This window comes from Eutrigla gurnardus, assembly GCF_963514095.1.
Source record: "Eutrigla gurnardus genome assembly, chromosome: 5".
Classification (NCBI taxonomy): domain Eukaryota; kingdom Metazoa; phylum Chordata; class Actinopteri; order Perciformes; family Triglidae; genus Eutrigla; species Eutrigla gurnardus.
This window is the reverse complement of record NC_139919.1, coordinates 317,301-341,972: the sequence shown is the minus strand read 5'-3', so window position 1 is coordinate 341,972 and position 24,672 is coordinate 317,301. Positions and strand designations below refer to the sequence as shown.

The 24,672-nt window shown below is 42.7% G+C and overlaps 1 protein-coding gene and 1 long non-coding RNA gene across 4 annotated transcripts in view; both read right to left on the bottom strand.

Moving 5' to 3' along the window:
• LOC311013455 (storkhead-box protein 2-like) overlaps window positions 1–9,093 on the bottom strand; it is a 166,466-nt gene extending 157,373 nt beyond the window's left edge. For all 3 annotated transcript variants that reach the window (XR_014597129.1, XR_014597130.1, XM_084009542.1), the window contains exon 1: window positions 7,939–9,093. Coding sequence is in view for 1 of the 3 variants with exons in the window: in XM_084009542.1 (XP_083865668.1) it covers window positions 7,939–8,131 (193 nt within the window). In the remaining 2 variants the exon portion in view is untranslated. The remainder of the gene's footprint in view (window positions 1–7,938) is intronic.
• LOC311013486 overlaps window positions 1–24,672 on the bottom strand; it is a 196,720-nt gene that overhangs the window by 157,373 nt on the left and 14,675 nt on the right. The gene's annotated exons all lie outside the window — the stretch shown is intronic.

Sequence of the window (24,672 nt, the reverse complement as noted above, 5' to 3'; positions counted from 1 at the left end):
ACCAACTTTGAAAAAAATGTGCCATCCTTTCCAACCTAATCGATATGGAAATAAAAATTATTCTAGCAGCTTTGCGTTGGGAGATAATTTTGATTACCTTTCCTTCCAATCACATTAGATATTATCTAAACAATATTCTCCGACATTTTCAACATTTCATATCCAGGGCTCCAGACTGCGACTAAATGGTCGCATTTTGCGACTTAAATCTGTGACAGTGTGAGTACATTTTTAATCTACTCGCGCATGCGCGACCAGTAAATTTGCTGTTTTTTAAAAAAAAAATTTTTTATATTTTTTGTTGCTGACAAACTTACAGCCCACTAGTTGGCGGTAATGCAAAAATGAGCTGGTTTGCCAACCGACATTAACTCCAAAAGAAGAAGAAAGGAGACGGCTGGCCAATGTGCGTGAGAGCGGGGGGCGAATGACCACTGTGATAGGCTAATATGTGAAAAGAGGCGGTTCTTTGGGGTTATCGCGCGAATCCACAGATTTCACATACCGGCATCAAAACAATGGACAATGGCGGCGAAGCGGACTATCAGCTCGTACTTTCTACCGGAGGACACAAACGTCGAGAATGAGTCCGACTCAGACTGTGAGGAGACGGTCGTGGCGAAAAAAGCCAGGAAATTCAGCTTTCGGGACGAGTGGCTCCGCATTTATTGTCAAAGCATTTATCAGTAATACAGTGAAAATTATAGGAAAACTTTGCAAGTCGATTTCGGTGTGCGCTCCTAAATTTTCTGCTTGCGCCCCTAAAATTTTAAGTTAGGGGCCACTGTGCTCCTAGTGAAAAATGTTAGTCTGGAGCCCTGCATATCGCGGACATAATCCGCAACCAGATTCTTTGCGGAGGTAGTGTTTTTGCGAACGTGAGATTTATGAAATGTTTAAGTACATTTCTGTGTTGAAATACCTGCTTATATTTACTATTTAATATGTGAAATATGATTAAAATCATATGCCTTTGTCAACGTATTTGCGCAATATTCTTATGCTTAATTTTCAACTGACGCCACTTTCTTTCTGTGCCTGGGGGGATTACACCCAATGAAAAGGATAATTCATTCTGTGCGCTACTTTGTGAACTACGGGAGTTGAACCCCTGTCGCCTGCGCAGTGGGCGGCGTTGCTAACCATTACACCACAGTGTCGCTCTGCAAGTCTGGAAATAAAGACTTATAGCCTTTAGATCAATAGACTGTTTCATTCAGTTATACACAGTAGATCGGGCAGTAATTGTCTGCCACGCCAACTATCACTACTTTGCTGCAGTTACGTTGCTCCGCTTTCTCAGGATGAGCTTGTTTTCTACATAAACACTTGAATGCGTAATATCTAATGACGCTCTCCCCGTTGCCATGGTGAATCGTAGTATCGGAGCTCCATTGATGATGGCTTTATAGAGTCGGCAGGTACGTGCGTAACTCAGAGTTTACATACTCAGAGTTGACTGAACTAATTCAAAACCGCTGCTCTGAAACTGAAAACTCAGCCCATTTCAGAGTTGGTCAACTCAGAGTTCAGTGTTAGGTTCAGAGTTTGTGGAACCTGCTTTGTGAAACGGGCCCCAGGCTGTGTTTGTTTTTGTTTGCAATGCCTTTCAATAACTTGTGTGCCTGACTTTGCTAGCTATAGCTTTGCTAGCTAACCTATATATTATGGGTTATTTACGGAAGTAACCCACCATGGCTCCTGCATATCCTTAAAAGGTCTTATTCTTGACTTTAATAAATGTTGACAATACTGATACTGCCATTTTGATTCAGTAGAATCAGTTAAGATGTATATTCTAAGAATAAGGACTGGTTTTAAGTTTTAGTTTTAATATGGATTTAGGTTTTTCAAGATGAGCCAACTTGTATCAAGAAACAGCTGAATCATTTTTCAATACCAGATATACTAGAGATTCAATAATAGTCATTTTTTACTTGGTTAAGTGATGTATTTCTTGTTCCAAAGCAATAATTTTCTAATATTAAGAATACAATTTTTTTCAATCAGAATTATTTGCTTATTTTCAGTATATTTCACTTATTGTGCTGTAGGAAGTTTGGGTTCAAGTGATTTGATCTAATGATCAGCCATTTCTGCTTATTTTAACCCTTTTGAATACTTATAAGGGCCTTCTTGTTTTTAGATTCAACCATCTTTTTTCAAGATTTCTTGTTAAGTGGAATTAGCTTGTTGCATAGACAGGATTTCTCGTTTTAAGGATTTTCTCCTCAAATTTGAGCTACCCTTATTTGCAGTGCAGTGTTCCTTTACTGCACTCTACTGGGTTTCTTTACTGCTGTTTCTTTACTGCACTCAGCTGTATCTTTACAACTTTCTTTGGTGTTTCTTTACTGCTGTGTTTCTTAACTACACTCTACAGTGTTTCTTTACTGCTGTGTTTATTTACTGCACTTTACAGTATTTCTTTACTACAGTTTCTCTACTGTTTTTACACAGTCTTATTTCCAAAACCCCTTTTGGCCTGCCTTTTCGCTGCGGGACTATTCCGCCCTGTCGTCAGTCTAAATGCTAGCCGAGACTGAAATGCGTAACAGAATATTATGCCTCTGAGGTAGTCACAGAGCCGCATCAGAGGCGAGACGAGGTGATAAAGTGTTCTATCTAAACGCTCTGAGATTCCGAGGCGGAAAAGACGTGATGTAGTGGAAACAGGTTACTGGGGTGACACACCAATGGCGGATTCAACAAGCTCCAAGCATAGATCTGAAAAGATAAAACGGCAGTAGGTGCTCATACAGGCAGCCGTTATACGCATCAACATGTTTATGATGCACAGCAACTTCACTTGCGGTTGAAGAGTCGTGTAAATATGCGAGATGAGCAAAAGTTCACCTTTCGTAGTTGTTTTGATGCATCGAGCTAATCAGATTTTCAACGCTCAATGAATACGCCATATGGCCGACGAGTCCATAGACGTCTCACTTATTCTGCAAAGCCGGGGTGCTATCTAAACGCAGACAATAAGACTAAATTAGACTATGGCGCACTGCCATAGTCTAATTTAAGCCATAGTCCCGCGCCTACCCCCCCTCAGCTCCACCCGTTTGACAGTGTGTGCGCGTATAGCCGCATTCACATACGTTGCTACTCGCCCGTCGCCCCTCGCTTTCTCGCTGAATTCTACTCTCTGGCAAAAAAGAAAATCACTGCCGCAACTCTCTGTATAACTCTCTGTCGATGTCAACTGTCAATCATCTCTTTTCTACATTCCAATTGGTACTCGCTTTACAGCTTTTTCCAGTACTTTTTTTAGAGCGTTTAAACAGTGTTTCTTTTCTGTTCTCTACAATATTTATTTACTAACCTGACTCTCGCCAGATGAATTTCGTTCCGCCTAGCTCCACTCATCCATCTGGGATCGTGTTTCAGAAGGCTGGGCCTGATCAAAAATCCTTGCATATGATTGGATAAGACACTTGTCCGTCAGAACAAGAACAGCCAACATCTTGGATATAGCAGCAGTGCAATCAGGGCAATGTCGGTAAATGATGAATGTCGTCTGTGCAATCAAAATTTGCGGATAAAAGGCAACATTGTGCACAGCAAACTTATTTTTAACAAAGAAGCCAACCAAAAAAGTATAGACAAACGACTTAGAGAACTAGGTTTAACATTGTTACAAGTTCAGGTAAGGTCATTTCGGATATGCATGCGGTGCTTTTGCTTGATCGGCAGACTCGAAGATCTCTGACAACTCTGCGGTCGTCAGCTTCATCAGGTACAGGACGATACAGAGTACAGGGGACTAAACCAGGACTTTGTGGACTGGTCCAAGCGGAACCACCTCCAGATCAACGCAGCGAAGACTAAAGAGCCACCCACACCGGTGAACATCCAGGGGGTGGACATTGCGTCTGTGGACTCATACAGGTACCTGGGCTCTTATAGACAATAAACTGAACTGTAGAGAGATGATTAAAGAACTCTACAAAAACAGGGTTTCCGTGGATCCTTTAAAAGTCTTAAAAAGCATTGAATTCATTAATCTAAAAATAAGGCCTTAACTGTCATTAAAATGTCTTGAATCAGACTTTCAAAGGTCTTAAAAATGTTAACACATGGGAAGTTTTTTCTGACATTAGTCTCAAATCTCAAAAATAATTCATAACATTCAATGATAAAAAAAAAATGTTACTCTCGCCGCAATATCACGCAGATCATGATAGTGAAACCAACAAACCAAAGTCATTTGGTTGCAGTTTGGGACGCACAGAGCAGATGCACACTGCATACTAATTTCACTGTCACTTTAACTTGGACGACATGGGAAAGTGTAAATTCAATGAAAACTTGCTGGTAAACCAAGACTTCGCTGCATGGATGAAACCGGTACCAGGCAGTGTATACGAGGCACAGGGTATTTTGTGCAAGAAGAGTTTCCAACTTGGCACAATGGGAATCACGGCCGTGGAGTCACACATAATCAGCGTGAAACACAAAGCTGTGAAATCAACCTGCCAACAAATGCCAGGTATTTCTCAGTTTTGCTCCACTCTCGTCTCCACCACGCCTCCACCCCCCATGTTCAATACCAACAACGGGGACAGCAACAACAAATCTCCGGACAATGCTTGGGTCTACGCCGACGCAGAGAGACTGTGGTGTCTGAACACTGACAAAACACCAGTTGTATAAGTCAAATGAGGGAGACTTATTCGGTGCAATGTTCCCGGACTCTTAAATTGCCCACTCAGCAACGTCATTTTGCCTCTCTAATGCATGTAAATGAGGTGAGCAAAACCAGTGGTGTAAAGTAACTAAGTATATTTACTCAAGTACTGTTATTAAGTACAGTTTGAGTTACTTGTACTTTACTTGAGTATTTCCATTTTAGTAAAGAACAGTATTTACATATTGTCCATTGAATGGTTGTTATTATTTGGGTTACATTTTCTGTTCACAGTGTATTCTAAGGCGTTTCTTCAAGAGGGAGGTCCTTCAGGACATCAGTCCACTCCAGTTGGCCAGACTGGACGTTGGTGACAAAAAGAATCGAGTCCATTCTGAGGCAGTGGACATTGGCTTGGGTTCAGAATCAACTCTGAAGGTAGTGTATTAAGTTATGTATAAATTATATGATCAGGATCCAGAAAATGGATTTACTAGTTGTTACATCACTCTCATTGTCCCTGGTAAGAACTGCAAAGACAGAAAAAGATAGGGGAACTCCCATTCCTAAAGTTTAAGAGGGATTTCATCAAGGTGATGTCAACTATCGTTAAGAAAGTGCAGGACAAGAGCCCCTTAAAATATCCCACTGTGAGGCAGCTGACCTGTTTGGACCCTAGAAAGATGTTCTGACCCAGAATGGTGCCAGGGCAAGATGAGGAATCTCGTTCAGAGGTTTCTGCAAGATAAGCAGTTGTCAGGTGGTGTGTCAGCTGGCGTGAGAGAAAGGGGCAGTTTTAAGTTTTCTTTCTGCATTAATTTCAATATCTGTCCCTAAATGTAAAACAAACTAAGAGTGATGTAAAAAGCATCTAAACAAGTGTTAGGTATCCAAAGGTGCAGATTACTACTATGAATTTGCCTGGTTCTTATCTAGTACTTAGTGTGACTGTAAAATAAAGTGTTTTGTGATTTCTTATCTGTTGAGGCTAGAAATGACACCTTCCATTCCTACCGACCCACTGAGACAAGGGTGGATGACTTCCTCCATCATGCTTTCCAGAGCAAATGCTACCCTGAGCTATAGGAGATTTGTAAGAAGCTTCTTCTCCTATCGCATGGCCAGGCAACAGTGAAGAGAGGCTTGGAACCTGCAACATGCAAGAAGAAACAATGGTCACCCAGCAACTGATCTGTGACTATGACACTGTTTGGGGGGTGTCCTCAAGGCCCCTATCACTAAGGAGGTGCTGTCCTCAGTTGCATCAGCTAGGTCCATGAACAGGATGTACCTTGATGAGGAAAATTGAAAGAAAATGACTGAAATTGCAACACAGTACCAAAGGGCAGCTGCAGAACGTATCAAGGAACTTAAGAAGAAGTAGAAGAAGAAGAAGAAGAAATGACTGTCTGAGGTGGCAAAAGTTCTGCTGGATGATGCTGATCAGATGATCAGATTGCCACACAAGCAGAGGGAAAGGCTGGCACTCTGATGGCACAGCTCATCACCAAATCAAACATGCTACGAAGCAGTATAAAGAACAAATGGCAGAATTGCAACAGGTGGAGGAGGAACTGACGAAAGCCTGCAGTTCCATGCCATAGCTGTGAAAATAGTCAACAAGACAACAGATATACTGTGGTTTTTGCAAGCATGTCTAGGAGTAATGCAGCTATTTTGGAATGAATAATCTGCCAGTTGTGCCTTTTTACACTTGCAGTATTTCTACTGAATGTCTTCTCCTTTTTCCTTTACTGCACGGCACAGTGTTACTTTACTGTACTGATGTTTCAGTAGCATTTCACTGCACATAACTGAAAATTGGACTGTGGGCATGTCACTCTAGATTTTGACACCCAACCTGGTAAAATATTACTATATTGATACTTTTTAGCTGACGCTGACCATCATTTTTACTGTTTAAAAAGATCAAACTCTCTGACCATATCAGCTGTCACAAATCAATATTTATTCTGTGAGTAACTTCATGACAGAACATAATTAAACATTTTGTGTTTTTTGTCACTACAGCAGATAGACTGCCAAATATTTTGTGAAGGAAGAAGCTCCACTCTGTAACTCTGCTGTATATTCACTGTTTTTGTAACTCCAACAGCACAAGGGTGATAGATCTTTTCTATAGCTGACAACTCGCATCAGCTTCATCAGTCATATTCTCCAGCAAAACTTCATCAATCAAGTTGCGTGTCAAAAATAAGTTGTATATGATTTAGAAGTGCTGCACGGTGGTGTAGTGGGTAGCACTGTCGCCTCACAGCGAGGTCGGGCTCCTTCTGTGTGGAGTTTGCATGTTCTCCCCGTGTAAGCATGGGTTCTCTCCGGGTTCTCCGCCTTCCTCCCACAGTCCAAAGACATGCAGGATGGGGATAGGTTAATTGGTGACTCTAAATTGCCCGTAGGTGTGAATGTGAGTGTGAATGGTTGTTTGTCTCTACATGTTGGCCCTGCGATGGACTAGCGACCTGTCCAGGGTGTACCCTGCCTTCGCCAAAAGACAGCTGGGATCGACTCCAGCCCCCCGCGACCCTGAATACAGGATAAGCGGTAGACAATGGATGGATGGATGATTTAGTAGTCTATAATTATGTGTCACATACATATTTAATTAATATTTAGGTAAATACTGATAAGATCCTACTCAGCCATTCAGGATAGGGACTTGATCAAGACTATATCTTAGTCCAAATTTCTGTGCACATCATGGAGGCCCCTTGTGCTCCAGGAGCACATAGGAATGTAGAACTAGCCATCATTAAGTAATACAAAAGTACACACACACATATATCAGCTACTCATTCTTTTCGCTTCAGGGCAAACGTAAAGAACATATCACCTGCATTCCAGTCAATGTAACCAGAATGTGTAATAAACTGGCACAAATAATTTTGGTTAGAGTTACAAAACCATTACCATGGAAACCATTCAGTATCCATGGCAACAACCACAATCAGGTCACTTAGCCAAGTAGCTGGCTGTGAACACGGAAGAAGGGCACTTCTGAGCCATATTTTCCTTCTTTTTTTTATTTAAATATGTGGTTCCATTGTTATATCTGACATCAAACTAAAAGGCAATACACAATTAGTTGTATCTTCATTCAACTTTCTGCAAGTAGAGCACTAAATCACTGTTGTGCTCTTACATAGAGTATACAGTATATAAATACATAAGGTAATGTGACCTCTCTAATCAGAAATATACTTGCAAAAACAAGGTTTATCAGGTAGTGTCAGAGCAGCCAAACAGCACACAAACAGCTTCCCATGCTTCCATCTGTACTGTACCTTTGTATATGTAAGCAGGCGGACTCTGACATGGGTACTGTGGCGGGTAGTGGCTCCTCTTGCTGTGTTTGTGGATTGGGTAGTCCTTCTCACTGCGTGAACGTCGGCTTCTGTGCGGCTCTACAGAGACTGCTGGTGGCAGTTCAGAGCTGGGCCATGCCCGCCTGAGCGTGCGGCTGCTTGTCTTCTTCATCACGCCGCACTGGGTGGCAGACGGATAGTAAACTTATCGACAACACTACATCAAAATAGTTTTCCCACAAGCAAACTTCGGTATATATGTACCAAATGGTCGACCAGGCCTGTGAATTCCCAGTTCCTCACGTGAATTCCATTCTGAAGCGTTCGTGGCAATGAATCCACCAGTGACAATCAAATAGTCGTCATGTTGAAAAATAGAGAACCCCAATCCTGTGTTGGCCAGATGTTCTCATGGTCATGTCATTGTCACCAACAACTGCATACACTTCTTGTTCCTCCTCAGGTCACAACAAATCCACCATGGAATGACTGGTTCCTGTCAGCCAATGAATGCTTCTGCTGTGATGTCCAAATCCACACACACACACACACACACACACACACAAGAAACACACACCTAGCAGTGACAAGTTAAGGTGTCTACACCACTCTATTGGCAAGCAGTTAGCCTAGCCTGATGCCTTTGTTCTGCGTCAGATTGGTTATGTAGAAGCTTTGGCAGAAGCATGAGAAATTAGGGGATGGCACTTTTTGAGTTGGTCAAAGAGGGAAGAGTAGAGAGATTGGTAAAAAGAGTACCTTGGAATCCAGTCATAAAGTAAAACGCGAGCAGTGAAGGAAGGGAAGAAAGAAAAGATTGAGAGAGGGAGGGGCACTAATACAAAAGACAAGCCAGAGGACAGAGGCTGCTCAGCAAGCAGTAGGAGGAGAGAGAACGACAGGCTCCATGTGAAAGCAGACACACAACTCCCTTCTACCTTCATTCATCCATGATCAGCCGTTCACACACACCAGTAGTTGATCCTCTGTGTGTATGTGTGAGAGACAGACAGCATACCAAGGCTGAGCAAAGGGACAAAATTAGATAATTCCACAAAAGCAACGTGAGGAGAAAAGGTTAATCCAGAGCGGAATGAGCTGCTTCTCCTTTGTCTTTGTGGTCCATTCGCAGCTCTCTTTTTGCCTGCTGCTCAGCCTGTCTGCACTCTGATGCTCTACGTGTTGTTGGAGAGGAGGGAGGGGAGGGAGTAGAGAGAGGGGAGGGCTCGAAATCATGTCAGTCAACACACACGTTTCACACGCTGTTGTTCAAGCAGAGCAGTGCTACACATTCATAGGAAACACACTTCTACACACTCATATCCTGCAATTGAATGCTACTTAGTGAGTCTTAATGTGTTTCAAAGTCTAGCTAGAGAAAAGCCATGGCATGGAGCTGTTAGGTTGACTCTTTAGTTAGCGGCACACAGTAGAGATGGTGGTCTGTCCCAAGAGCCAGTTCTTTCAATCAAATTAATTCACCCATTCGCTGGAATTGGATGTCAGCAGCAAATGACTCAGCTCTTTGTCAAAGAGTTAGTTTTCCTTTTCGTCTTTCCCAGCAGTGGAAATACGTAACCTACACTTTTACCAAGGCTTTGGCAGGGGGCCAATTTTGTTTTATGGTGTTTAAGATGAGTCTACGAGTCCACTCGAGCCTCTACCACCTATGTGGCAACTCCACATACGAATATGACCCAAAACACTCCAACGGCGGTGCCTAAAAACTATGAATGGAGTAGGACGTACTTTTCAGAGATCCTGCAGAATTCTTAGAAATAAAATAATTTAACACCATCTAAGATCCCATTGTTCCCCAGGTGGGGGGAGAGTTGGGTTGATTAGGGGGACGTGGCTGGCTGGCTGAACAGACATGAGTGGAAAAGTACTGGGGCAGAGGTGAGGAGGAGAGCAGACTGTGACAGAACCCCGCCCCTAACGGACATCCCCTGACGTCCCCAAAAAAGTACTTTATCAGGTTGGGTGGGAGGAGGGGGTCAGGAAGGAGGGTACCTAAGGTTAATACCTAATGGTACCTACGTAAACTGTGTATGTAAGGAAATTACGATATTTAAATATGTATATCAATGTATATTAATCTACAATTTCAATACCTGCTCTCGTAAAAGGGGCACCATCTGTTGGTCAGACGGAACTTTATAGAATTCACGTTAATGACTCTAATGACCACTTATTCATTAATTAACAATTAATCAATATCATTTAATAAATCAGTCTCATTTTCTTAGATCATAAGTTCTTGAAATAGGGATCTTGTCATGATCTACATCATGGCAGCCCCTCTTCTTCTGTTTGTTGTCTGTTTCCCCGTGTCTGTCTGATCCTCCTGTTTCTCCCTCCCTGTCTGTGTTCCTTGTGCATGGGCGTGGTTTCTCTCTCCAGCAGGTAGAGCCAGGTGTGTGTCATCTCATTAATCAACCTCTCCATAAAACCTCCGGACTCCCAGTCACTCTTCGCCAGTTCATACTCTCTGCCTGAGCGGTAGCTACCCAGTTTGATCCTGGCTCCTAGAGAATTGTTCTTTTGTGATTCGGCTAGTGTAGCTGTTCTGACCGGTTGTTTTCCTCTGCCACAGTTGATCCTGCCTGCCTGCCTGTCTGCCTGCCTGCCGGTCTGTTCATCTGCGTGCTTACTTCCCCGCCTTATCGCCTACTTCTGCCGCTGCCGGTCACGGTGACCCACCATCCATTTATGGAGCCTCCGACCGGCGCAACGCAGACCCCGGGGACGCGCAGCTCCGCCATTACGAGTGGGATCATCACAGACGTTTCACTCGTCACCGCCAGCACTCCTCATGGGACCCCGGGACTCTCCAGCACCCCTCTATACCTCCTGCACCGTGGTATTTTCTCTGTCACCAATAAAAAGTACTTTTGGAACTGACTACCTGAATCGAGTCGTGCATTTGGGTTCACTCTCTGTTGTTAACATAACAGATCTTTGTATTCTGCACAGAAGAAATATCCACGGACAACGACTTTATGCTTTAGGGGAATTTATTGATTAACTAGGGATTAAACAAAAGTGAATAAAACAATAACAGATATAATAAACAAAACACCAATACAACGCCAGAAATATAACTGGAAATGTGATTAACAGCTCATCTTGCACGTTTGGCGATAAAGGCGAGTGGGTTCTTCCTAAGAATTTGGACTCCTTAGTAAGAGGAAAAAGTGAATAATGGGATAAATGACCTCACAGATATTAGATATTAACAGACGCTATACTTAGTTTCACCCTGCAACTCGGTCATTACTGTTGAATGTGGATTCGGTTTTACTTTGGGACGCTTCTTCTCGGCTTACTGAAACTCCAAGCGGTCGCTCTTCCGTCGGTGACGTAGACCCGGAGGGATCTTCCTTGCCGTGGACCCAGGGAAACGTTGCGCCGATCTGCGGTAGTTTCGTAGCGGGCGTCCGTCTTTGCCGTAATCCGTCTTAGTCTTCTCCTTGAATTCGGCCTTGGGTGGCTTAGGTATAAGCGTTAGTCAATATGCCAAATCTTGCGGCCGCTGGTTGAATTAGCATTGATCAAAAAGGCTTGCGGAAAAAGAAAACCTAAAAATGCAAAATTGAAGAATCTAACGTCGAACAAACTATTCTAATTAAAGGAGTAAAAATTGGGAACTAAGAAAAGTACAAAACTTGAAGAGGGTAAAAAGAGAGAAGACGAAGGCCGGATGGCCAGCGCCTGGTGGCACGAGCGGGGAGGCAAGACACTCCGAGAGGGAAGAAAGCGCCGTTTTATGTTGTCTGAAAGGGGCGTGTTCGGGGCAACCCTCTCGGGTGGCGGTCGGAGATTTATACGATTAGACTATAAAAATACATGCAATCCTATAACTATACATGTGAACACCATCTCGCCGTTATGGTCAAACTGATCTCCAATAGTAGGCTGCATTTCGCGTCATTACGTAACATGGCACATTTGTAATGAAACTGAAAGTACGTCCAAGATCCTTTACCATATTATTAAATGAATGTCCTCACGTTTTCCTAAAAGAAAATGGCATTGATATGGATTAACATAATACGCTGGAGTCACTATAGTTCCATGGAAGCTGGTTTACACATTCTCGTATATTGATAGGTATACATCGGAATTTAACACCTATTGATTTTCTTTCTGATCTGCTTAACGATGACTGGGAGATGATCCATTTTACCTCTGGCCACTTGAGGGCAGTAGAGGTCTACATACATTTTATGGATGAATCACAGTTTCTGAGCTGCGTACTTCTGGGTCGCAGAAACTTCGGGTTTGAACAGACAGTCACAATTATCAACTGATACGTAACCATAATGAATCCAGACTGTGATTCGGAGTGTCCATGAGCATTTCGTAGCCTTGCTCTTGTTGGGGTTGTAGCAGGAGCAGATTTGGTTATCAACAGTTAATTATCAATATCAATATGATTATCGGTATTAATAATTATATTTAATATATTATCATGATATAATCATGAATAAACGGGGCACCACCCTGGGATCAGGGAAAAGATAACCTAAACCTGTATTCAGTCTCAATATAAAGGTTTTATACTCACATGCCAATCATCGTGATCATTGGCATGGAAGCATAAAAACAATCTAACAATTAAGAAGGGCGTGAAATTCAAGCACTAGCCTTCACAACCTGCTGTTATCCAGTGGCATATACACAACAAGCACAAGAGACCGCTAGTTATAATATAATAAGATTTATTAAAATCAGTAATAATGATCACAATCAATAACAATGCAATTAACAAAGCCTTATTACCTAACTACCTAACACACAAAGCTAAACAAAGGGAGAGACACACGTGGAGTGTGTGTGTGTGCGTATGTGTGTGTGTGTGCATGTGCGTGTGTGTGCTGCGTGCGTGTCGAGAGAGAGAGAGGGAGAGATGGCTATGTGCGGCCACCAGATGGAGCTATTCCTTGCAGCGTTCAGGGGCGGAGCCACTGATGTCCGATGGGGTAGCGAGAGAGAGAGAGAGGTGGAGCTATTCCTCGCAGCGTTCAGGGGCGGAGCCACTGACGTCCGATGGAGTAGCGAGAGAGAGAGAGAGAGAGCCGTATGTAGCCACCAGATGTAGCTATGTCCCTAGCGTCCGCCGGGAACAGCTGGCTTAGGACACGTGTGTGCGGCGTGTATGTGTGTGTGTGTGTGTTAGCGGGACACAAACAAAGAGAGAGAGAAGGCGCGAGCGATATTCTGAGGCCCAGAAGCCGTGCCGCTATCACATGGGCTCGCGTGAATGAACTGGCGTTTATTCCGCGAGACCGGTCTTTTAACTGATAGTAGAGGCTTTCTGAGCTCGCGAATATGGCGGAGGTTAGTCGAAAACACTGTTACAGAAATCAACCCAGCTGTGTGGGTACACGATCAGCATTCACATACAGCAGCACATGAACAAACGGACTCGGCGGTCCGCGATCAGAACTTAAAACACATTAACAAGAATTACAAGCATGTCCTACACTATCGAATCTCTGCTTCTGCCCAGAAAAATAGCCTCTTACTTTTGTCGATGTGAGATGCGTCGATGTGAGGGTTTCGTCCCGTGCGGTGATGGCGTTCCTTGACGCCGGCAACGGACGGTAGTTCGTGGGCGCTCGTTCAGCGCCGGATCCAATTGGTTGAAGAAAACCGTTAGTAATTAGTAGTTAGTAACCGTTAGGAACGATGAACAATCGCGGGGCTCGGCGATTTAGTCAGCTGATTTCAGACAAAGACGGGTCGAGTTATCCGTTCTGCTGGCAGCTGGGACGAAGAAAGTTTTTCTTCTTACCGCGGGGAACGGGAGAGTCGCGCTGTCGCGGTGGTCTCCTCGGGATCCAAAATGATAAACAAAAGAAAAATAAAACGAGTAGAGAAAAAGAGGGGTAAAACAGTCTGTTGCTCGTCCAGCGAGTTTGGGGGAAAGACTGCGGCCTAGGACAAAGGAAAACGCTGCAGACGTCAGGGTCCGACGTTAAGGTTTTTTCCTACTTGCCCGTCGGGCAAGTACTTTTCAAATCTACTTGCCCTGCCTAAATTCTTACTTGCCCTGCCTAAGAGGTTCTTTTTGTGGCACCGCGGTGTTGTGCAAATTTTCTTCAAGACTTATATCTTACTAAAATCCATTATCTGTTGACTGTAGACGACACTACACAACACTTCTTCTGTCAGAAAGCTGTTTTTATTTTTCATTTGTCATTACATTTCATATGAAACTTCTCCCTGCTCTCTTCCAACCAATGAAAGAAATGTTGTGACATTGTATCTTGACCCGACGTCCACTCCATTTGTCGTCTGGAGATTTAGAAGAGATGCATACTGCGTGAACGGCTGCTCCGTTTTGGCAACATGATAAGCTGTCGTTAGACATTTTTTTATCTGGTTGTGGCTCTCCAGGTAGAGTCTTTGGACACAACGGTCCATCGGTCCGGGAACATTTCGGTGTTTTTTAGCCTGTACGCAGGCCAGGTGAGGAAGTGACTTGCTATGGCTGTCTAAATATTGTTTGCGATAGCTGTCGTTCCCGCGGAAGTGAAACAACGTCACCGTACGTCTGCGTCGGTACGTCAGCACGTCAGCACAGAGGCTCGTACAGACACACCAACTCCGGCAGCAGACGTCAAGTCAACGGATCCCATTCATTAGGCTCGTTCGACTTGATGTAGCCGCCTGCAGCGCGCCACCTAACGTGATGTATTGTGGGTTGAAAGCGATGCATGATGGCTAGAATTTGTGTCCGACTTAGCAGCCGACTGCAAAGACGTCATAGGGTCGCGACCATATCACGTGACCCAAAACATCGCGAGAACAAGTTTTTAAGAGCCGCTTCTTGCGGCGCTTGGCAGCGCGGTGAACGGTGGCTGCAACCGGCTTGTCCACACCTCCGCTACAGCGGAATGGTTCTCATTGGTTAAAAGTTCAATGACGTGTGTTCAGGATCGCACTCGGCGGCCACCTTGTGGTAAAATGATACTTTTTATTTTGGTCGCATTGATCTCATGGCTTGATCTAAAGTTCCGTGCATTGTGTTGTGAGTAGGCCTATTATATGTGAGGTCTGGTTAATACAAACATAGAATGATAATACAAATATACTGGAAAAAATAATGCCTTCCACATGTTGCCTTGCGTGTGTGTGTGTGTGTGTGTATGTATTTATGTATATATGTATGTGTGTGTGTGTGTGTGTAATATATATGTTTTATATATATATAAAACATATCCTCTTTGGTTTGCTGCTGTGTTCTATCGCTTGAGCACTATAGTCACGTTGACTTTGTTGTCCGACTTGACGGCGTTTGCCTGCCGTCTCTTTTAGAGCCCGACCCCTCAGACACCTGCAGCTCTCGTCGGCGTGGTAAGTCAAGTCAAGTCAAGCCAAGACCATCCCGAACGAGCCTATTGTCTTTGTAGAGCAGGAGCTCCGCATGATGGGTACGGCACGTCGAATTGGCGGCCCTGTCGCCGTATGTGAATTTGCATAAAGTTCGATGGATTGAACTTTATGTAAATGCCGTCCGTCCAACGCAGTGCCGCCGGCTCCAGAAACTTCGTTCAAACTATCAAACTAGGCAGTGTTGATCAAATATGAATCCAGATTCTGTTACTGCACTACACATTTCCCGCCTCAAATGTTTTCAGAAACATGCTTTAACGTGTAGTTTAACTGTAAAATGAGATCGTTTGTGGCCCGGCCGCCATGTTGGAAACGGCAGAGCAAAACTCAAGTCCCGCCCACTTCGCAGGACGTCTATCCAATTGATCCAACTTGAACACAGAACTGCCCACTCGCCGGTGCGTTCGACGGTCCGTTGCGTCGCTGCCGGAGTTGGTGTGTCTGTACCATTAGCCAATCGAAGCACACACAAAAAAAAAAAAAAAAAAAAAAAAACCAGCACACTGCAACTGCAGCAGACAGATGATACGAATTTGTCGGAGTTTGTGCTTGCCCGACCGGGCAAGTCTGAACAGGTTCTACCTGCCCGCCGGTTATTTTTACTTGCCCCGGGCAATCGGGCAACCGTTATTGTCGAACCCTGGACGTTATGTTCACCTCCTGGCGTAACGCGAGTTACTTTGGAGAGAGAAAGTTTCCTGGTGGCCGCGGGATTTATAGCTCACGGCTGGTCCGGGGGACCCCCTGGAGTCCCATGCAGTTGTCAGCCAATAGGGCCCCAGTTGTGTGACGTCAGATCTCGCGACCAGGTGGAGGTGACACTAAAATGGTGGTTGTAGTTTTTTATCTCCTTTGTCTCTTTGTCTGGCCGCATTGGGTAGGCTTTGTAGGCCGCATTGTGTAGTCCTAACGGTTAGGTCCCAACACTCTAAAAGTGGTCTCGACTGAGGAAATGTCTACCATTACTTCAAAGGAACAACATATGGTGTTCCTTATCTACATATGTGGCTTCAAGTGTCAAAGGCAGGCCCGGCCCTAACCAATCTGGAGCCCTAGGCAAGATTTTAGGTGGCGCCCCCCTTGCATCGGCAGTGTAGTGTATATACTCACAAGAAACCGAATAGCGGAGAGCCTGGCGGAAGAAAGAAGTGCTTTGCGACAATGTCCGCTTCTATGTCGACCATGACTTTCCTTCTGAAGTGCTGAAGAAACGCGGGGAATACGCCGAAGCCAAGAAAGTGCTGAAAGAAAGACAGATCAAGTTCCAGACGCCCTATCCTGCAAAGATGCGCGTATTTTACAACGACGGCACCCGTCTATACCAGGATGCTGCGGAGGCAACGAGAGATATGGTCGCACGGGGATTTTCAGTGGCTGTGGTGAAATCCGCCAGCGCTCCGGATCAAGAGGAAATCGGGCTTCTATCTACATGGCAGCCGGCAGCGGGGAGACGGCGCGACCGCCACGGAGATCAACCCGATGCAGCGGACGGCTGCACTCAACCCAAGAGAAACCCCCACTCCCAATATAAAGAAATACTCCAGGAGTTTAGGAGGCAGGTGCCCGAGGCAGGAGCGACTACAGCCACGCTGTAGATGCAGATAAGTGGTATTTCACACCCGGACGGCTGCGCCCCACACTGAGTGTTTGTTCAGGAAAAGTTATTGGGCTTCACATATCCACGAGTCGTCCTACAATATCATTTTGACTAATTAAGAGTCGGGACTTGTTAGTGGGCGAACAATCCACGTTTGGTTTTGTTATTACCATAGTTATGCGACAACAATTAAGGGCCCCACCGCGGCTGCGACGTGGGTTTCTCCCTTACGAGGGCTTTGACTTTCCAGAGTCCCGCAAGGCTCCTTTGAGACGAGCCTCACCACCGGAAACAACTGTTCCTTTTTGTTTTGGTGGCGTGTTGATAAAGACTGTTTCAATTTGTTCTTACTATGTCTGTTTTTTGGGAGAGATGTTTAAAGTGTATAAATCCAATGCCAACAGGGGCACAGAGAGGGTGGATTTAACTGACGTGGTAAATTATGAATAAGCAAATACTTAAGGTAGTCTCACTTAATGTAAACGGTATTCTAAACCCAGCAAAGAGAAGTAAAATACTGTCAAAAATGAAAAAGGAAAGTGCTCAGGTTGTGCTCTTACAAGAGACACATCTCACTCCATCAGAACATGGGAAACTTAAAAGAATGGGATTTTCAAAGGTATATCATTCATCTTACAAATCAGGGCATAGAAGAGGTGTAGCAATTTTGATTTCACAAAAAGTGTCATTTGAACACATCTCAGAGATATCAGACAAAGAAGGAAGGTACATAATGGTTACAGGGAAAATTGAGGATACAATCATAACACTAGGTAGCATCTATACACCTCCTGGAAGTGATTTTGCCCTATATAGAAAACTTTTTGATTTGATGATAGGGGCGACTGGTACTGTCATTTTCGGTGGAGATTGGAATATCCGTCTTAACCCAAAATTAGACTCATCAAAAAATACAACCGTCACATCATTACATAAGAAAATTAACATATTAATGTCAGAACTAGGTATACTTGATCTTTGGCGGGATTTTTACCCATCGAGCCGTGATTACACTTTTTACTCATGTCCTCATGACGTGTATTCGAGGATAGATTATTTTTTCGTGTTGAAAAGGGACCGCCATAAAGTACAAAACTGTGATATCGGATGCATTGATTTATCTGACCATGCACCTCTCTCTTGCAAGGTTCATATTGGTGACAATATGAGAAGAACATTATGGAGATTAAATACGAGCATCCTTAACAACCCTAAATTAAAGACCCAAATGAAAGACGAAATAAAAATGTTTCTAGAAGACAACGATACAGGAGAAATTGATTCAACTATAGTATGGGATGCATTAAAGGCAGTTGTCAGAGGAAGGATTATTTCATTCTGTGCTCATGAAAAACAACTGAAATTAGCCTCAATAAAGAATTAAAGGACCTTGAGATGCAGCATGAAAGAGAACAGAAATCGACTTTGATGACAAACATTAAGAAAATTAGAAACGAAATAAATATGCTCTTCTCACAAGAAATTGAGAAAAAAATGATATTTACAAGACAGAAATACTACGAATCAGATTCAAAATCATCTAAGCTTCTGGCAAGGAAGCTACAAAAACAGCAAACAGACAGTACAATATATAAAATAAGAGACCCAGACTCCAAAACTATTCAATATAAACAAGATGAAATACAAAACACATTTAGGAAATACTACAAGTCTCTATATACACAACCACACTTAAAAGATGAACAGCAAATTGATAGGTTCCTCGACTCTCTCAATTTGCCTGTCTTATCAGAAGACCAAAATAAAACATTAACGACTGCAGTAACTGAGAAGGAGTTAAATGATGCCATCTCCAGGCTTAAAGCGAACAAGTCACCTGGCCCAGATGGCTTCCCATCAGAGTGGTACAAAGTTTTCCGACTTGATCTGATGCCAAGCCTTCTGCGTGCCTGCAATACATCAATGACGAATGCTAAAATGCCTCCATCATGGAATGAGGCAGTGATCTCTGTTATCCCAAAAGAGGGAAAAGATAAATTAGAATGTGGGTCATACAGACCGATATCGGTGTTAAATGTTGACTATAAATTATACACAGCTATCCTTGCCAGAAGATTAGAGAAGATTCTCCCCCAGTTAATACATAATGACCAGACTGGATTTATCTCACAAAGAGAGACTCACGACAATATCAGACGGTCACTACACATACTGGAACATATCCAACAGAACAAAATTGAAGCTTTCTTAATTAGCTTAGATGCCGAGAAGGCATTTGACTCAGTGAGTTGGCCTTTTCTACACAGAGTCCTAGGAAAATTTGGGATGCATGAGGGCTTTGTCAAGATCATCCACACGCTGTACAATAAACCGTCAGCTCGGATAAAAATAAACGGACACCTTTCAGATGCCATTACATTAGAACGGGGCACTAGACAGGGCTGCCCTGCCTCACCGCTTCTCTTTGCGCTCTATATTGAGCCCCTCGCACAATGGATAAGGCAGTGCGAAAACATCAAAGGTATCCGTATAAATGATGAAGACCACAAACTGGCTTTGTATGCCGATGACGTGCTGATCTATTTAAGTGACCCCCCTAACTCTTTTTTTGAATTAATGAACCTTTTAGAAACATTCGGTAGTTACTCAGGATACAAGTTGAATATACAAAAAACGCAAATTTTGACCTTCAATCATTCACCCTCAAGACACCTCAGAGAGAAATTTCAATTTAAATGGGACCAGTGCACTTTGAAATACCTTGGGATATACTTACCAAAAGACATTCTAACACTGGGAGAGATAAACTATGGCCCTCTATCAACAAAAATTAAAGATGATATACATAGATGGAATTCTATCTCTTTCCTTGGTCTTACCCACAGAATAGATTCGGTAAGAATGAACATCCTTCCACGGTACCTATATTTATTTCAAGCACTCCCGGTAGAAATGCCGTCACAACAGCTATCCGAACTGAATAAGGTTATTTCTAGATTCGTCTGGCAGGGGGAAAAACCCAGAGTGAAATTTAAAACCCTGCAGCTCCCAAGGGAGGAAGGAGGAATGGCTCTTCCAAACTTTAAAGATTATTTTTTTGCAGCTCAGGCTTAACCTCTAATTAATATATGTAATCCAACATTCCACGCCAGGTGGAAAGATATTGAGCTCTCTATTCAAAATGATCCCCCAATTCACGCAATTTTAGCTTACAAAAATTTAAGAGATTTCATTAATCGTCTGCAGAATCCATGGATCAAAGCTCAAATGAGAACGTGGAGCATGATGAAAGAAGAGTACAAACTAGACCATAAATTACAAATAATCCAATGGTGTGCTTATGACCCTGACTTCAAGCCTAACACAATAGACCATAGGTTCAAACTCTGGGTGTCAAAAGGGATAACGACATTCTACTCCTTAACAAAAAAAGGACAATTAAAGGACTTTGAAAATTTGAGGAAAGAATACTGCCTTGAAAAATCTGATTTTTATAGGTATCTCCAAATACGTAACCATTTCGAACACAATATTAAAAAGAAAACAGACTTAAATGACCCCATATTGAAGATACTTATCGGTGCCTATCAAGAAGACTCAAATAAAGGGGTTATCTCCAGATTCTATAAAGGCCTTAGGACAAAAAAAGCCCACTCTACTGAATATATTAAAGCAAGATGGGAAGAGGAAGGTAATTTCTCGATTACAAGTGAAGATTGGCTCGAAAAATGTAAATTCCAGTGGAAGTGCACAAATTCTAACACATGGCGGGAGTTTGGGTGGAAATGTTTGGTAAGATTTTTCATTACACCAAAACAGAAAGCATATACTGGAGAGGCTAATACCAAATGTTGGAGACAGTGTGGACTTCAGGGAGCTAACCACTGGCATGTTTTCTGGGAATGCCCAGGGATACAGCCCTTTTGGATAGAGATTCACAAAGTACTGAAAACCATATTCAATGCTGATATGACTTTTGAGTTTTCTACACTATATTTGGGAAAGGCCAACTTCCTGGTGAAACGGTCAGATGAATATCTATTTGGTATTTTGATATCTGCTGCTAAAAAAGCGCTCACAAGGCGATGGCTGCTCCCTGAGTCCCCCACTGTTCAGGAGTGGATAGACATAGTGAATGATATTTACGTCATGGAAAAGATTACATTCTGTCTCCGTCTCCAGAAAAATGCATTTGTTAAACTTTGGACAAAATGGGTTGAATATGTGAAACCTTTACGCCCAGAGTTTGTGGAGGTATTAGATAAATGAACCTTGTTTTGTTGTCTCTCCTTTCCTCTCACCCTGTCCCTTTTTTTTTTTTTTTTTAATGCTGAAGATTGACACTGATACGATCCTATTAATATTCTGATCCCACCCTCGACTCCCCCGATCCACCTTTCCCCTGCCATGCACTGAGAACTGCTCCCGCTCCTCCCATACATGCTGAAGACTACCCATAACCCCCCCACCCCCCCACCTACCTAAGAATCATGTTGGTCACTTCTCTACTGTAAGGACATTATGGACATGTATGTGCACACTTTCTCTCCCAAACTGTACAAAGTTCTTTATGGTTTCTCTCTCTCTTTCTCTTTCTTTCTTTTTTTTTGTTTTTTGTTACTGTTCTATGCTAACTTATCTAAAATGTAAAAATTGGATGGCGGAGAAAAATGATACTGCCTTTGCCTTTATGACATTAACTGCCATACCTAAATAAAGAATATAAAAAAAATGTATTTATTATTTATTTTTGACCTTTTTTTTACTTAAAGAAAGCAAATTCACAATCAGAATAGTTAACAAGATAAAACATTATGAATAAATAAATGAATACAAAAAATAAAATGAATATATGAAATACAATCATTTTTACATACATTCATAAATAGCCTTAAATCTAACTAAACACAAAATAAAACGTGTCAACAAGTTGCATAAGATAAATTAAAAATACAATATAAATAAGGCACTGCACAAAACAAGATATTAAAGGTGGGGGCAACAGTAGGACCACTTGATGCTGCTGCATCACTGCTGGGTTGTGCTGCTGAGGTGGGGGCAACAGGAGGACCACTTGATGCTGCTGCATCACTGCTGGGTTGTGCTGCTGAGGTGGGGGCAACAGGAGGACCACTTGATGCTGCTGCATCACTGCTGGGTTGTGCTGCTGATGCTGCATCATGGCTGGGTTGTGCTGCTGAGGTGGAGGCAGCAGTGGTAGATGTGGTAGATGGCCCAGGGGTGGGATTTAGAAACTTCAACAGTGCATCTGAAGAGAGTATGTGACACCATTGAGGATTACAGTCTAATAATAAAAACATGATTCCAGGAATAAAATGAAATGATATAATATAAATGAAAACCAAAGAGATATATGTATGATGTTAACTGATATGCAAATTAGATTAGATTCAATTTATTGTCATCATTACAGTGAAATGCTGAATAGCAGAATGCAAAGTAGCAGTAATATATCATATGAGAATGTTATGATTATCTTTGACCGAATCACAGCAGTGCTCATATTCAAAACAGCATTCTCTCTCATGTGATATTGCTTAATTAACATTAATGATGTGCACTTTAACAACTAGGCTTACTATAATATATAAAGGGGTGGAAAAGTGACTATTACCAGCAGGGCAAACGTGAGCTAACCAGAAGGCAATACAAACCCTAAAATATATAAAACACCTGCTTAAAAGATCTAATACAAATGTCCCTGAGGAATGTAAGGTGGGAGTACTGTAATTACCTAACGTTACATTATTACTTTCCATAACAACTTAGCCCCCTCCACAATATTAACTGACGTTAAAACAGTCAACTAACATTAGCTATTTATTGATTAGCAATTAGCGAATCATGTAACGTTATCCTAATGCTAAAAAGCCAGGTTACTATCTGTAACAGACAAATAATTTCGTGTAACGTTACCTCTGTCTTTTGCTCGTTCCTCCTCCTCTTCTTTTCTTGTTTTTCTTCCCTGGGCACCGGACAGTTTTGGCCGTTTTGACATCTTGTGTTGATTTTTTGATGTGATGACGTCCAAAAAGAATCATGATACGGGAAGGGAGGGGGCGCACCGTGCATGGGGGGGGGGGTTGTAATGTTGTTACAAATATTATTTCTATTAAATACGCTTTGCTTTGCATTTTAATTAACGTGGGATTATTTCTTGTACCAACTTTTTTTTTTTTTTTTTTTACCATTTGTGGCACTGGCGTGTCGCCCCCCGATGGACGGCGCCCTTAGCATTTGCCTATACGGCCTATGCCACGGGCCGGCCCTGGTCAAAGGTATTTATATGACCAACACAGCAGACTCCCACTGGTATCTAACCAGACCTTATATCTCTGAGAAGGTCCGGAGAGGGGGACAGGAGGTCGTAATCTGTTAACCCGACCAGGTTTCTCTGTGGAATCAAGGTGTTAAATCAACCACTAATGTGTTAATGGTGCCACAAAGTCTGGTGTTTCTGAAGGTTTTGCCCCCCCCTCTTCTCATCCGGGGTGCGTGGGGAACTCGTTGATGCTCTGACTTCGGGGTTCGGAAATCCTTTAACCGAGCCATAAAGTGGCCTCCATTTCCTCCAGATCGGTCCAGTGATCTGAAGGAGAATGTTTACTCATCTGCTGCGAGGGGACCTTTGTCTGTATATCTTTTAAAGGTGAATAGTTCATCTTTCGTTCGTTGAGAAGTCACATCCGAGAATCTTTGGGCTGTGGCCCCTACAACTTTAATGACCACTTATCATCATTTAATCAATCAGTCTCATTTCCTCAGATCATAAGCTCTTGAAATAGGGATCTTTGTATTCTGCACAGGAGAAACATCCACGGACAACGACTTTATGATTTTGGGGTATTTATTGATTAACTAAGGATTAAACAAAGGGAATAAAAGAGTACAAGTGGAATTTATGTTAACACACATAAAACACAAGAAGTATAGCTGAAAGAAACTGATTAACCATGAAAATAGGGAGTTTGGCGATAAGGACGAGTGTGTGTTTCTCCTAAGAATTTGGACTTTCTTAGTAATAAAGCCTAATGCCTCAACGGATATAAAATATTAGTGAACGCTATTAATTAGTTTCACATTTGCCTCAACTCTGGTCACCAACTGAGTGTAGACTGTGTCGGTCTTACGTTATGCAGCGTGGTCTCAGCTTTTCCTTGGAAACCCAAGCAGTTACTCTTCCCGTCGGTAAATTAGGGCACTGAAGTTTGCAGGTACCGTCTGCCGAGGGATGGTTCAGGACCGTGAGCGCCGCTCTGCGTTGGTATCCTAACTGGTGTCATCTGGTCTGGGATGTCTCAGCCTCGGGTTGCTGCTGCTGGGAAGCGATGAACGAGTACATGATTGATTGATTGATTCAATTTTATTATTGTGTCATGCATAATCAATATGCCCAGCCCACAAGGGCTTACAAGACACCAATATTAGACAACAAAAAGACCAGAAACCAAAAGTAGATGCTTAACAATACTAATACTAACAAAATAAACCATCCTGACGTTTCTTCCAAGCTTTAGCAACAAAAGAGGCTAACTTAAAAACATTGATATTAAACAACCCTTCAATCCTGTCATCATCAGTGCTCCAAAACATTTCAGGATACTGAATAAACATTTCGTTGAAAAAAGGTATTCTCAGCTCATCATAAAAAAGGACAATATAAAATAAAATGAGATTCATTTTCTACCTCTCCTAAGTCACAAAGTTCACAAAGTCTGTGTGTGTTCCTC